At 37.3% G+C, this 14,417-nt stretch overlaps 1 protein-coding gene across 1 annotated transcript in view; it reads left to right on the top strand.

Moving 5' to 3' along the window:
• Nucleotides 1-2,755, top strand: part of GKN1 (gastrokine 1) — a 6,966-nt gene extending 4,211 nt beyond the window's left edge. Inside the window, exons 4-6 of the mRNA XM_011945263.1 lie at nucleotides 645-755; nucleotides 1,687-1,834; nucleotides 2,507-2,755. Of these exons, the coding sequence (XP_011800653.1) occupies nucleotides 645-755; nucleotides 1,687-1,834; nucleotides 2,507-2,601 (354 nt within the window). The 3' untranslated portion in view covers nucleotides 2,602-2,755. The remainder of the gene's footprint in view (nucleotides 1-644; nucleotides 756-1,686; nucleotides 1,835-2,506) is intronic.
• Nucleotides 2,756-14,417: the final 11,662 nt, after the last annotated feature.

The following is a 14,417-nucleotide window of genomic DNA, read 5'->3' as shown; positions in this document are numbered from 1 at the left end:
TGAAGGAAGGAAGGAAGGAAGGAAGGAAGGAAGGAAGAAAAAGAAAGAAAGAAGGAAGGAAGGAAGAAAAAGAAAGAAAGAAGGAAGGAAAGAAAGGAAGAAAGGAAGGAAGGGAGAGACAAAGAGAAGGAAAGAAAAAGAGAATCAAAGAAAGAGAGGAGCAAAGAAAGGAACACTTAGCACTAGTTAGGAGACTCAACTCTGCAATTATCAGCTATATATTTAATGAACTTAATACTTTTAAATAGCAAAGTCTTTATTGTTTCCATTTTATCTGGTCAATTGGAAAAATAATTTTTGTCTTACCTGTCTCCGTGAAATGTGGGGATCAAAGGAGACTAAAACATGATAGCTTCTAAAGTCTATTTCAGTAAAACAGACATATATAGAGGGGTTTTCATCATGCTAGAACCTGAAAATAAAGCAAACCAGTTAGATGCTCAGTCTCTGTCCTCACAGAATTGCAGTCTGTCCTCACAAATGTCAGCAATAAATATGATTGCCAAGCAGTGCCACATCCAGTGCTCTTATCCCAGCTCATCATGATCTTGGAGTTCCATTTCTCTCTGCTGGTAGAACTGACTTCTGATAAGAAAAGCTCCTTGGAGAATACATGCCTCACTATTTGCCATCTACTTTAACAGGGCTTTGCTGCAACCAGACTCTTTCAAAAGAAGATATGCATTGTGCACAAAATGAACAAGGAGGTCTTGCCCTCCATTCAATCCCTTGATGCGCTGGTCAAGGAAAAGAAGGTAAAAATAAAAGGCTTTTTATTTTTGGTGAGGGGAGATGTTTTACAACCTTCAGTAAATAACGAGAAGATCACAGTCATTCCCTCCTGACTACAGTATGTTGTAGTGTGCAGCACAAAGGGGGAAGTTATTGGTGATTGCCTGAGGGAAGGCAGCTTCTGCCACATCAAATGCTGTGGCTCACATCTACCTCTACAACCGCTGAGCAAAGCACTTGAAACCTTGACTGTTAGAGGAGCGAAGCTCTGGTCACACCAATAGGAGCCCTCAGTACTTTGTGAAGGACATTTTTCTGCAAGAGTTGGTTAGGGTTGTCAGATTTAGCAAATGAAAATAGAAGATATCCCGTTAGGTTTGAATTTTAGGTAAGCAGCAGTTCTTTTTAGTATAATATATCCTATGCAATATTTAGGATATAACAAAAAAAGATCCATTGTTTATCTGAAATTCAAATGTAACTGGGTATTGTATATTTTGTCTGGCCATACTAATCCAGGTGAGTGGAAAGAAGAGATCCATAATGCTTTAACATGTTTGCCTGAGTTCATATTCCTATAACTGATAAATGGGTACCTTCCGTTGACAAGGTAGAGAAAATAAATAAACTGCATTCTCAGAAGATGATTATTACATAGTCCAATCCAAGGAATCTATGATGATCAAATGAGGTCCAAGTTTCAGAATAAATTTAGCCTCAGACTTCTGTTTTTATGAGAAGCTGAGGTTTCAAACCAGCTAAATCTGTTAGGACACTTAGAAATGTTAAGATACACAGAAGAAGCTAGAAATAGCCTTCTTCATCTTGATTATGGAAAAATTTAGCTGAGCAATACTCACTGTTGGCCTTGAATACCCCTCAAGTCAACAAACCACTGGGCTTGGCATTCATTCTCTCCCATTCTTCCCTTCTACCTGTCTTTTCCACACTCAGCTTCAGGGTAAGGGACCAGGAGGACCACCTCCCAAGGACCTGATGTACTCAGTCAACCCGAACAAAGTCGATGACCTGAGCAAGTTAGGAGTAAACATTGCAAACATGTGTCGTGGGATTCCAACATACATGGCTGAGGAGATGCAAGGTGAGTAGCATCCCTACTGTGCACCCCAAGTTAGTGCTGGTGGGATTGTCAGACTATCCTCACGTGTTTCCATAGTGGGCACCAGTGATGCAGGGATGGTCATCAAGGCCAACATTTGTTCAGTGCTTGCTCTGTGCCAGCTGCTGTTCTATGTGCTTTAAGTGTGTTAACTCAATTGGTTCTTCACAGCAATCTTATAGGTTCTATTTTAATCTTACTTTATGGATAAAGAAACTGAGGTACAGAGAGGTCACAAAATCCTTGCCTGGGTCAATTCCAAGCATTTTGGCTCTGGATTCTGTGCTCTTAAATATTATGGAACGCTGCCTTTCAGGTGTGAATCAGGAGTAGACTCAAGTCATATTCAAAAGAATGCATGAATGGCTAAATGAAAAGAGAATGCTAATAGAATCTATTAACTTTCTATAGCTCAGACAATCACTGAATTTCTGGACATTCAAAGAACAGCTGCACAAAAACAAAGTGTCTACCTAGGGACCTAACTTAACCGCAGTTTTCCAGATCTCTGAATTGATTGATTTCATCACAACAGATAGATAAACCTTGACATTAATGCATAGCTAGTTTGGAAACCCCTACTCCCCCAATCCCCTGCAAGAAAAGAGTCCTTGAATAAACATTAATATAGGCTTCTTCTTTTTTCTTTATTAGGGGCAAGCCTGCTTTTTTACTCAGAAAAGTGCTTCACGACCAATATACTATGGATTGTGAACATTTCTTTCTGTGGAGAAAAGGTGGAGTACTAAACAGTTTTTTAAAGCCACTATGGATTTAGTCATCTGAATATGCTGTGCAGAAAAAAATATGCGCTCTAGTGGTTTTTACCATGTCATTCTGAATGTTTTCTCTACTAGTTATGTTTAGTTTCTTTAAGTTTCAATAAAATCATTTAGCACTGAATTCAGTGTATACTCACATTTCTTACGATTTCTTATGACTTGGAATGCACAGGATCAAAAGTGCCACGTGGTGGTGGCAAGTTGTTGAAGTGCATTAGACTCAACTGTTAGCCTATATTCAAGACCTATTTCCTGTAAAGAACCCCTTCAGGTGCTTCAGACACCACTAACCACAACCCTGGGAATGGTTCCAAGACTCTCCGACTGCTCTGAAGGCTGCTCTATAGTTGTTGTGCACAGTAACGTTTCAGATCAGCAAGGACAGAAATTCACTCAGAGTCGCATAAGCCAGAAAGGGTGGTTTATTGCAAGGGTACAAGAATATCTCAAAAAATCTGAGAGCAAAAAAAGCAGCTGGTTATCAGAAAGACTACATACAACCAGGAACTCTGCTGACACCAAGACCCAAGTCTGCTTCTCTCCCTGAAGCCATGTGTTACCTCTTCTCTCATCTTCTCTAAATTTTACTTCCCTCTTTTTCCCATATTGCAGATGGCTTTTTTGTGCTTATGGCAGAGAATGGCTGAACCCAATTTTCAGCCTCATCTCCCGTGTTTACATGTCTTTCCGGTTCAAGAGGTAATAACTCATGTTGAATCCCAATTCCATTTTCCTTGATCCTGTTTGGCTCAAAGTTCACAACTTCCATTCACTGATGGCCAGGAGAGTGAAAGGTGTCAGAGAAAATAGAGACTCTAAATATTGTGTATTTCAATATAAAACTGTTAATTTTTAAAAGTTGCTCCCATACATCTTTTTCAAATCCCCAGTGCCATAGGGGAATATCTAATGCAGTCCCAAGTCTTCAGGTGAAATAGCCACAAATAATCCTAACAAATAAAACTAAAGACATTGATTCTCACCATTTGGAAAAATGCTAATATCTACCAGTTTTTATTGGGATGAAACTGCTATAGTTTTCCTCATACTGATGCCATTTTGTTACTGTTCACATGAAGTGTACTATGAGGTTGGTAGAACTTCCAAAATATTCTGAAGCCGTGAGAGGTAAAAATTTATCAAAACCTCATCAAAGGTCATGGCCTTAGATAATTCCCTACTGTGAGTGAGAAAGAAATACAACTGTGACCCATAAACTGGATACAACATCATGTACCTGACTTTTGGGAACTGGTAAATCCCATGTTTCTTAGAAGAATTGTGTAGCCCCTATTTCAGGATAAAAAATTAAATTCACTAGGGATATACAAAAATTCTAGATTATATATACCTATCAAAATATATAATAGAAGAATTATAAGAATTGAGGAGACTTTAACAATTTCATTATCCTAGTTGAAGATTTTAACATATATCTTTCAATAAGCTATAAATGAAGCAGTTACAGATATAAAAAATGTTTAACACAATTAACAAGCTTACGTTAATGAACATGTGTAGAACACTGCAGAATATATATCCTCTTAAGCATGTGTGAAACATTTATGGCCGGGTGTGGTGGCTCACACCTGTAGTCCCAGCACTTTGGGAGGCCGAGGTGGGCGAATCACGAGGTCAGGAGACCAAGACCATCCTGGCTAACACAGTGAAACCCTGTCTCAACTAAAAATACAAAAAAAAAAAAAAAAATTAGCTAGGCATGGTGGCGGGCACCTGTAGTCCCAGGGACTCAGGAGGCTGAGGCAGGAGAATGGCCTGAACCCCAGAGGCGGAGCTTGCAGTGAGTCAAGATCACCCCCTTGTACTTCAGCCTGGGTGATAGAGTGAGACTCCATCTCAAAAAAAAAAAAACCATTTATAAATATTGGTCACTTGCTGAGACATAAATAAAATCTCAAAAAGCTCAAATATTGGCATCATAAGAGAAGAAATTTTTCTGACCTAATTTTAATTAGGATAAAATAAACATTTTTCTCTAAATAAAGCCAAATTACCCATTTGTTTTGAAATCAGGTATACTAATTCTAAATAACACAAGCGCTAACAAAAAATTCATGAATAAAAGTAAAACACATTTAGAACTGTGCAATAATGAAAACACTGCATATAAAACCTTATGAGTAGCAGCTATAGCAATGTGTAGTGAAAAACTGGTAGCCTTAAATCTTTATTTTATAGAAGAATGGCTGAACATTGAGTTAGGCCTTCAATTTTACAAATGAGGGATAAGCATAATGTATACAAAATACATATGAGGAAAGAAATAATATTGACAATTCAGAAATTAATAAAATTGAAAACAAATGTACAATAGTAGTAAAGGAATAGGGTCAAAAGTTCGTAAACTTCACAAGAGAAAATTCCAGACCAAGATGGTTTTTACAGGCAATCTAACAAATATTGACGATACAAATTACTTTAAGCATATACAAACTATTCAAGTGTATAGGGGGAAAACAAAACCAGGAGTACTTCCAACTCATTTTGTAAGAGTATTATTAACTTGATTTCAAAACCTGACATGGATCGTATGAAAAAGTGAACTTAAAGAGTGATCTCTGTCATAAATATAGATGCAAAATTTCTTAACAAGATAATTACAAATCAATTGGGCAATGTACACAAAAGATAATATAGCATGATTAGGTTGGATGTCTCATAGCAATCCAAGTTGATTTGATCATAGGAAATAATGTAATTTGCTGCATTAAAAGACAAAAATTTTGTGATGTATCTCAATAGCAACAAAAAATACATAGTAAATTTGAATATTCATTCTTAAAAGAAGTAATTCTTAGAAAATTAGGAATCAGAAGAAACTTCATTAAACTACTGAATGTTTACTTCAGTAGTTAAACATTTGTTTGGATCATCCCCTCCAAAAATCTACTGTATCATATAAAGCAATGAAAGCATTCCTATTAAAAAAAAAAAAAGATGCCTGCCATCACGATTTCTAGAAACATTTTGCTAAAAGTTTTTAAAGCCAGAAAAATAAACAAAAAGGCATAAAGATTAGAAAGAAAGAAGAAAAAAGCCATCATTCTGCCCAGATGACATGATTTTCTGTGTAAAAACTCAAACAAACCTATATAAGTTATAGGAGTCAGAGAATTTAGAGATTTCTAAGTACCAAAATGACAATCAAATATGAATTGTATTTTTATGCATCAGCAGCAAACATAGAAACTTTAATATTTTGTAGATACACTTATAATTGCAAAAGATATGACATACCTAGGAAAAATTATTTAATAATATTTCTTAAGCACCTTAATAGTGCTATATCCATAGCACTATTCCTCTATAGAAATCCATCAGCATATAAAAATGCAAAGACCCTGCATCTTTTAGCTAACATTTTAGTTAGAAGAGACAGAAATAATGATAAATATAATTAATTAATAGTAGGATATTTGGTAAGATAGTAATTTATGCTACAACATAGTTGCATAGTATTTTTTCTTAGCATACTAAGAAAAAAGTACTGAGCAGAGTGAGAGGAATCAAGAGTGTCAGCAGGTAAGAGGCAGTTTGCAATTTTTAATAGGGTATTGGGATACGCATCGAGAAGGTGACATTTAAACAAAGACTGAAGGAGATGAAGTTGTTAGCCATGCCAATATTTCTGAGGGAAAAGCATTATGAGCAGAGGAAACAGCTAGTGTTAAGGTCTAAGACAGAAGCATGTCTGACACATTAAAAGTACAGCAAGGAGGTCAATGTGATTGAAGCAGGATGAGCAAAGCAGAGAGTAATAGGAGAGGAGGGCAGAAGGGTAATGGAAAACTAAATCATGAAGAGCCCCTTTGGGTGTTACTCTGAGTAAAAGAGGGAGACATTGCAGGAATTTAAGGAGAGATAAGATATCATTTTGCTAAGTAATAACTAGCAAAAGAAGTGCTAGACTTCTATGGAAACTTTATTGAGATGTTAAGGTAAACGAAATAAATGCAGAGATACACCATAGCCTTGAATTAGAAGATTTAATATTACAAAATGTCAGTTCTTCTCCAATCTATAGATTCAAGGCAAATTGAAAACAAATCTTCAATATATTGTGTGTGTGTGCGTGTGTGTGTGTGTGTGTGTGTGTGTAGTACATAACAAACTAAATTTAGAATATACATGGAAGATCAGGGGCCAGTTGGGAGACAGTTCTCCATGAGTTGTTGGTGCTTCTACACATCTTGTGAGTAGAAGCACTGACTGCCCTTTGTTCTTAACTAATTTTTGCAAAGATTTTTCGTATGGCAAATAGCTTTGGAAGACAGAGATAGTGTCTTCCTTTAGAGGAAAGAACAAGCATGCTGTCTATTATAAAAGATTCGCATTCCCAAAGCTCAGGGTTTCTCTCAGTAATGCAATCCACTGTGTGTGCAAGCATCAATCTGGGTCTACATCGTCTGAAGGGGTGGCCCGCCCCTCCACACCTGTGGGTGTTTCTCGTTAGGTGGAACGAGAGACTTGAGAAAAGAAATAAGACACAGAGACAAAGTATAGAGAAAGAAAAGTGGGGCCCAGGGGACCGGCGCTCAGCTTACAGAGGACCCACGCCGGCACCGGTCTCTGAGTTCCCTTAGTATTTATTGATAATTATCTTTACCATCTTAAAGAAAAGGAAGTAGCAGGATAATAGGATCATTGTAGGTAGAAAATTAGCAGTAAGACATATGGATAAAGATCTCTGTGACATGAATAAGTTCAAAGGAAAATGCTGTGCCTTGATATACATATGCAAACATCTCCATAAACCTTTTAGCAGCATTGTTCCAGACTATCACATGGGGAGAAACCTTGGACAATACCTAGCTTTCCTAGGTAGAGGTCCCTGCGACCTTTGGCCGTGTAAGTGTCCCTGGGTAGTTGAGATTAAGAGAATGGTGATGACTTTTTAACCAGCAAGCTGCCTTCAGGTACTTGTTTAACAAAGCACATCCTTCACAGCCCAAAATCCTTTAAACCTTAAGTCACCACAGCACATGTCTCTTGCAAGGACAAGGTTGGGGGTAGGGTCACAGATTAACGGCATCTCAAATACAGAACAAAATGGAGTCTCTTATGTCTGCTTCCTTCTATATAGACACAGTAACAGGCTGATCTCTCTTTCTTTCCCCCACAATCGTCACTTCTGAGACTCATAGGCAAGGAGCACTGACACAAACATGCTCATGCTCATACTGCTTGCTGTGACACGAGTAATAAAGTCCTTTGTCTCTGATCCAGAAGTCTCATGTCTTCTGTCATCATCCATGAAATGATAGCTTTCAAGTAGGATAAAATTTCAGACTCTTCTTCAAAGGGTCAAAAACAGCCAAGTTACTGCTGTAGAACAATGAAGTGAGTGAACTTGGTCTATCATAATTATGATAGAGACATGGTAATTAAGATGATGTGATATGAGTATTAGGATATTCAAATTCATTAATGGAACAAAACGGAAAGCCTAGAAATAAATTTACACATCTATAGATGGCTGGAATAGGACATAGGTTGCACTCTAGGTTCAGAGGGTGAAACATGGGCTTTTTAATCAATGGTATTAAAACAATTAGGTAGCCAAATGGAATAAAAACAAACTGAAAAATGAAATAGACCTCTACCTCACACCTTATTAAAAAATTAATCCCAAGTATATTAAATCTCTAAATATAAAAGGCAAAAAAGTAGAAGATAATATAAAATAATAACTACATGACTATTGAGAGAAGAAAGGATTTGCTAAACTTCACATACAAAATCTTAGCCATAAAATAAAATATTAATAAATTTCTCTACATTAGAAATAAGAATGTCTGTTTACCCAAAGACAACAAAAATCATGTGGAAAGACAAGCCACAAACTAGTAGAGATATTTGCAGCACATAAACTGGGTAAGAGATTTGTACAAAAGTGATGTTAAGAATTCTAACACATCGGCCGGGTGCGGTGGCTCAAGCCTGTAATCCCAGCACTTTGGGAGGCCGAGACGGGTGGATCACGAGGTCAGGAGATCGAGACCATCCTGGCTAACATGGTGAAACCCCGTCTCTACTAAAAAAATACAAAAAACTAGCCGGGCGAGGTGGCAGGCGCCTGTAGTCCCAGCCACTGGGGAGGCTGAGGCAGGAGAATGGCGTAACCCGGGAGGCGGAGCTTGCAGTGAGCTGAGGTCCGGCCACTGCACTCCAGCCTGGGTGACAGAGCGAGACTCCGTCTCAAAAAAAAAAAAAAAAAAGAATTCTAACACATCAATGAGAAAAAGATTAATAGAAAAATGGACATTAACAGGTTTCTAACATTAGAGGAACCCTGAATGGTGTTCTGGATATGAAGAGATCTTAACTTCATTAGTAATAGGAAAAATGCAAATTTAAACCATAGTGGGAAGATCATTGTATACCCATCCAAGTGGAAAATGAAAAAGTCTAATATTGAGTGTCGAAGAGAAAGTTCAGCAACCAGACAATGACCAGAACAACTGTGAATTTATACAACTGCTTTGTAAAACAACTCAGCATTGTCTAATAAAGTTGAAGCTGTGAATATCCCGATCTGATAATTGCACTCTTAGGTATGTATCCTAGAGAAACTCTTGCACATGGGCATCCAGAAACATGTACAAAAATGTTCATAGCAACAGAGTTTGAAACAGCAAAAAACTGGAAATAACCAAGTATTTGCCAACAGTAAAACAGACAAACATATTATATTTATTTAGTAGGAATACTAAACATCAAAAAAAAAAAAGGAAAACTAGATTAATCACAGCCACACACAACAACATGAATGACTCTCTGGAAAATAATTTAAGGCCCAAAAAGCAAATTGCACAAGAAAACATATAGCATTTATATAAAGTACAAAAACATGCAAAATAGACAACATGTATATTTTAGAAATGCATGCATTTGTGGTAAGACTATGATGAAAAACAAGGGAATAATAACATGAAGTTGGGTATAGATATTAACCCCTGAGATGGGGAGAAGTGTTCATGATGAGTACATGGAAGACTTCCAAGGTGATAGTAATGGTCTCTCTCTCTCTCTCAAACTAGACGGAGGGGAGAGGTGTTCATGGGTGTGTATTGTAACACTATTCTTCACACCTTACATGTATTTCAAAGTAGTCTTTGTACTTACTCACAATTTAAAAAAATTGAAAGCACAAGATCATGTTATGAAGACAATAAGAGAGTAGACCTGTGCAGATGGAAAGAAACTGCTCTTTCATTCCAACATGAGGCAGAGGCCTCTCATTGCTGGCTTAACTCAATGTTTGGTGGTTCCAAACATTCAGCCTTTGACCCATATTCCCAGAAGAGTGGTGTAAGTGAAAATGAGTTCATTCAGCACCAGGATGCAAGAGGACTGCAGAGAGCTCACTGTTCCTGGGCTGTGACAGGGCCAAGCCCTGCTCTCTGCAAGATTCTAAATCACCACTGAGAAGCCTGCTGTGCACAGCTTTCCATGTGCAGTTTTGTTTGGCCTTGGGGATGACCTGAGTAACTGACACCAGGCCACAGTTCACCTTCTGCACTTGGCCTATTGGAATTGGGAGGTGCAGAGCATACACAGAGCTGGCTGACTTGCAGGGTCATCTGAAGTTTTCCTGACTTCATGACCCCAAGAGACACCAGAGAGGAGCGGATAATATCCTATTAGAGACCTCTCAGAGAACAACATTAACAAAAAATATTTTAGATAAGCCCTTGCCCATTATTACAGTATCTTTCTGGTCTCTGCGCAATTGTAGATACTGTAATAATGGGCAAGGCAAGGGCTTATCTAAGAGTTTATCTGACATAACTATATCATTTAAAACAAACCTCCAGCAATTGGATCCTTCCAGAACATTCACTAGTACATTTTAACCTATATGTCAATTTTTCTAAGGAACTTTTATATTGATAGATACATATATTCATTAAGTTTTAATTTCCCAAATATTTGAAAGTTAAGAAATAATCAATCAAGAATATCAGTACAATCAAATTAAGGCATAAGAGGCTGGCCACAGTGGCTCCCGCCTGTAATCCCAGCACTTTGGGAGGCCGGAGCAGCTGGACCACTTGAGGTTGGGAGTTCCATACCAGGCTGACCAACATGGAGAAACCCTGTCTTTACTAAAAATACAAAAATTAACTGGGTGTGATGGTGGGCACCTGTAATCCCAGCTACTTAGGAGGCTGAAGCAGGAGAATCATCTGAACCTGGAAGGCAGAGGTTGCAGTGAGTAGAGATCATACCACTGCACTCCAGCTTGGGAGACAGAGCAATATTCCATCTCAAAAAAAAAAAAACAAGGCATAAGAGAAAATGTGCCCGACCTTACATTTAAATAATATCTACCCACATATTCAAACTAGGCTGAATTTGTAGCCGGCTGGTCAGAGGAGAGGGTGGTCTGGTGACTCTTGGACATGCAACTGGTTTCCAAAGTAAAGGTACTCTTGTGGAGATAACAATGTCTGTGAATTTGATCATGTATTTCCTTTTTATAATATGTACTGTATATTATTTCTTTCTTCCTTTCTGTCTCTCCCTCCATTTCTCTCATTTTCTTTCTTTCATTTTTTTTCTCTTTCTCACTTGTTTTTGGCCTAATTGAATTAGTTAAACCATTAAGTACAAAGAAAATACAAAAGTGATAGTAGATATCCTCAACTTGTATTTCTATTTTTCTCATCACTATACAGAATTCCAACAATCAGTTTGTCATAGAAACATTGAAAGACCTATTTTATCTAATATTTGTTAGATTATCTTAACTTGGAAAAAAAGAAAAATTAATAAGATAAACTTTTAAATGTTTATATTTGAATGGATTATTTTAAATGAACTAGGAGGATAGAATTTTGCTCAGATTTTTTAATGTTCTTTCTATAATTTGAGCATTATTAAAAGGTCAGTTTCATAATGCAAGATAAAACATTTAACTTAATCAGAAAATGGACTTCAGCTCCTAATAAATTATTTCTAGATAACTGGAGTATCCTGCCTTACAGTTGGGGTGCAAATAATAGCTCCCTGGTAATACACTCAAAACTCATTTGCCAAGATTTGCCAGATTCTAGACTTTCTGTCTCCCTAGGGCTTTGCCTACCATGTCTGTACCATCATGGGAGAATATCTGTGTCTGAAGGGACTTCCTGGTCACTCTTAGCTCTACATGAAGCCAGAACCATACATGTCTCACTGAACCTGGAAGACTCCTCAATGGCTGCCAGAATAAGCTGAATTGCAGCTGCTGCTGTTCCCTAAACAGAAGGTCTGGTTCTGATGCTGAAACCTGGAAACTTGAAAGAGAGGCCTGGATGCTTGCTCTTGTGGCCCATAATTGAATCAGAACAAAGCTGCCCCTCCTGAAACTTGTGATTGTCAGACACGAGGTTAAGGTTGAACATTGAATTGCCAAGATTTGTCTCCTGGTGCAGATTCCTGCCCGAGCTGCAGTAGTTCAACCAGATGACTTCTGCAACCGAATGTGTGTCATCTTAACACTAGGCTCTGCTCCAAACCAAATAAGTTGATCTGGCGTTTGTTTATCAATTCTCTCATTTTTCTATTTTATAATTAATCAGTGTATGTTTTCTTTAATATCATTTACTAATTTTTAAATTCTTACTCTCAGGTTTCATTTATCATTCCTTTTATATTAAACAATAAAACCATTTACCATTGTTAATTTTTTCTGTGTATAACTCACTTAATTCCTTAATTTTTGACATATATTCTTGATATCATTATTATTTATTTTAAAAGCCAATAACTACATGTTTTATTACTTCAATGACAAAAAATACTGTAGGACCATATTTTGAATTGTTATGTCATTTGTTCTTTTATTGTTAATTTATAGTTTTATTTTATTATAGTTAATGAATGTGGCATGTGAATCTCCAACTGGAATTTATAGAGCTTTTCTCAAGTCTAGATCAATTTTTGAAAACATTCCAGGGATATTTAAAAAGAAGATATGTCAGCTCCAAGATTCAAAGTAGAATGTAAAATTACAGAAGGTGGAGTTTAATTCTCTCCCTTTGAGCATAGGTTGGACTCAGTGACACGCTTCTAGCATACAGAACGTAGAAAGGAAAAAATAGTGACTTTACAATGGAGAAATCTGGCTGACACCACCTTCACCAAGTGATCAAGGTGAACATCATCAACATTCAACAGGTTGATATCTTGTGTCTTCTCATATGATGTGCTCTTCACCTTGCTCATATTCTTCTCCCAAATCCATAACCCCGGAATAATCATGAGAAAACTTCAGACACATCCAAACCAAGGGACATTTTACAAAAGATCTGATGGAAGTCTTCAAAGGTGTCAAGGTTATTGTATTTGTTTCTCAGGGCTGCCGTGCCAAATTACTGCAAACTCAGTGGCTTAAGATAACAGAAATTTATTTTCTCCTAGTTCTGGAAGCCAGAAATTTGAAGTTGAGGTATCAGCAGGGCTATATGAGGAGAGTTCCTCCTTGCTTCTTCAGCTTCTGGTGGCATCTGGTGTTTCAAAATTACAAGTTTTTAAAGTGACTAGATTGAACTACTTTATTCAAAGATAAAGATTGAGATTTTGTTTAAAAGTCTAGATATTAGAAAAGACAAAACTAAAGAAGCATTGATATGTGAAAAAAAGAAATTGGAAGGAATGTATAGATACACTTTAAATAAATAACAAAATCAGGGATGGTAATATTGCCAAAAAGAACAATTTGTGGCAATATTAGTGAATAAAATAATAGAAGGTCCTTTATGATAACAAAACATTCAATCTACATTGAAGTCATGAAGTTTAGAAACAAAATTACATAGATTGAAGATGCATAACACCAAAAAAAACTATTGTAAATGCTAAAAGAAACTAGCAAACCTACAAAATGGGAAGATGTTTCTATCAGTTTCTGACAGTTCAAATCATGAAAATAAAATATGAAAAACTTCAATATTTAGATGTTTGCACCAGGAAGTGGAATCACCATGAACTGCAGACTCATATACATATCTGCTGGCAACAGCTTAAGTGTCACAAGCTGTGTTGCACTGACAACATGATTTTTCTGAAACGGCAAACAATTCCTGATAGTGTTCTAAACAAAGGAATACAGCCTTCCCTAAATGTACATGCATTCCTGAAAATTTTGGTGCCTACTAAAAAGTTACAAAGTCAATTTCTTTATGTTTGAAGCAAGTTCATATCTCATCTCTGAAAATTACAAACAATCAGATGGAACACAGGACAAATTCTCCTGGCATGCAGCTGTAGACACAATCGAACCAAGTTAGCAGAACATCCCTTCAAACAACCTGGGTATGTAATGTGTCCCCTGCCTTCATTCATTTCGACAACTAAAATCCCCCTGAAATCTTTTGAATTTTTTACTTTGCTTGATACGTATTATGTGTGAGTGATATGCAGAAAGCCCCAAAACAGAGGCCCTTAGCATAGCAGGCATGTCCCAGCTGGGCACAACTTTGGTACTGCCTACAGTTAACTTGGTCTTCTAATAGGATTCGCTAGTTAGGGGACCATTAAAGCAGCTGACACCCCTGCTGTCTTCCCTACATCAGCATGCTTCTCTTGCTTGGAACAAGCGTCAAAGCCCATCACACTCTGCATGCCTATTACTCTTGAAAATCCTGATTTCGTGGGCAGAGTCAGACCTTGCCCAGGGGCAACTGCCTTCAATTCTGTCTTCTCCTTTTCTGAACACAGCAGTATTTGTGTCAGGGTAGAGGTCTGGCCAGAGGCACCCTCAGTGTTGGAAACAT

The sequence above is a fragment of the Colobus angolensis genome, unplaced genomic scaffold (genome assembly GCF_000951035.1).
Source record: "Colobus angolensis palliatus isolate OR3802 unplaced genomic scaffold, Cang.pa_1.0 Scaffold24, whole genome shotgun sequence".
NCBI lineage: Eukaryota > Metazoa > Chordata > Mammalia > Primates > Cercopithecidae > Colobus > Colobus angolensis.
This window is presented reverse-complemented; position numbering and strand designations above follow the sequence as displayed.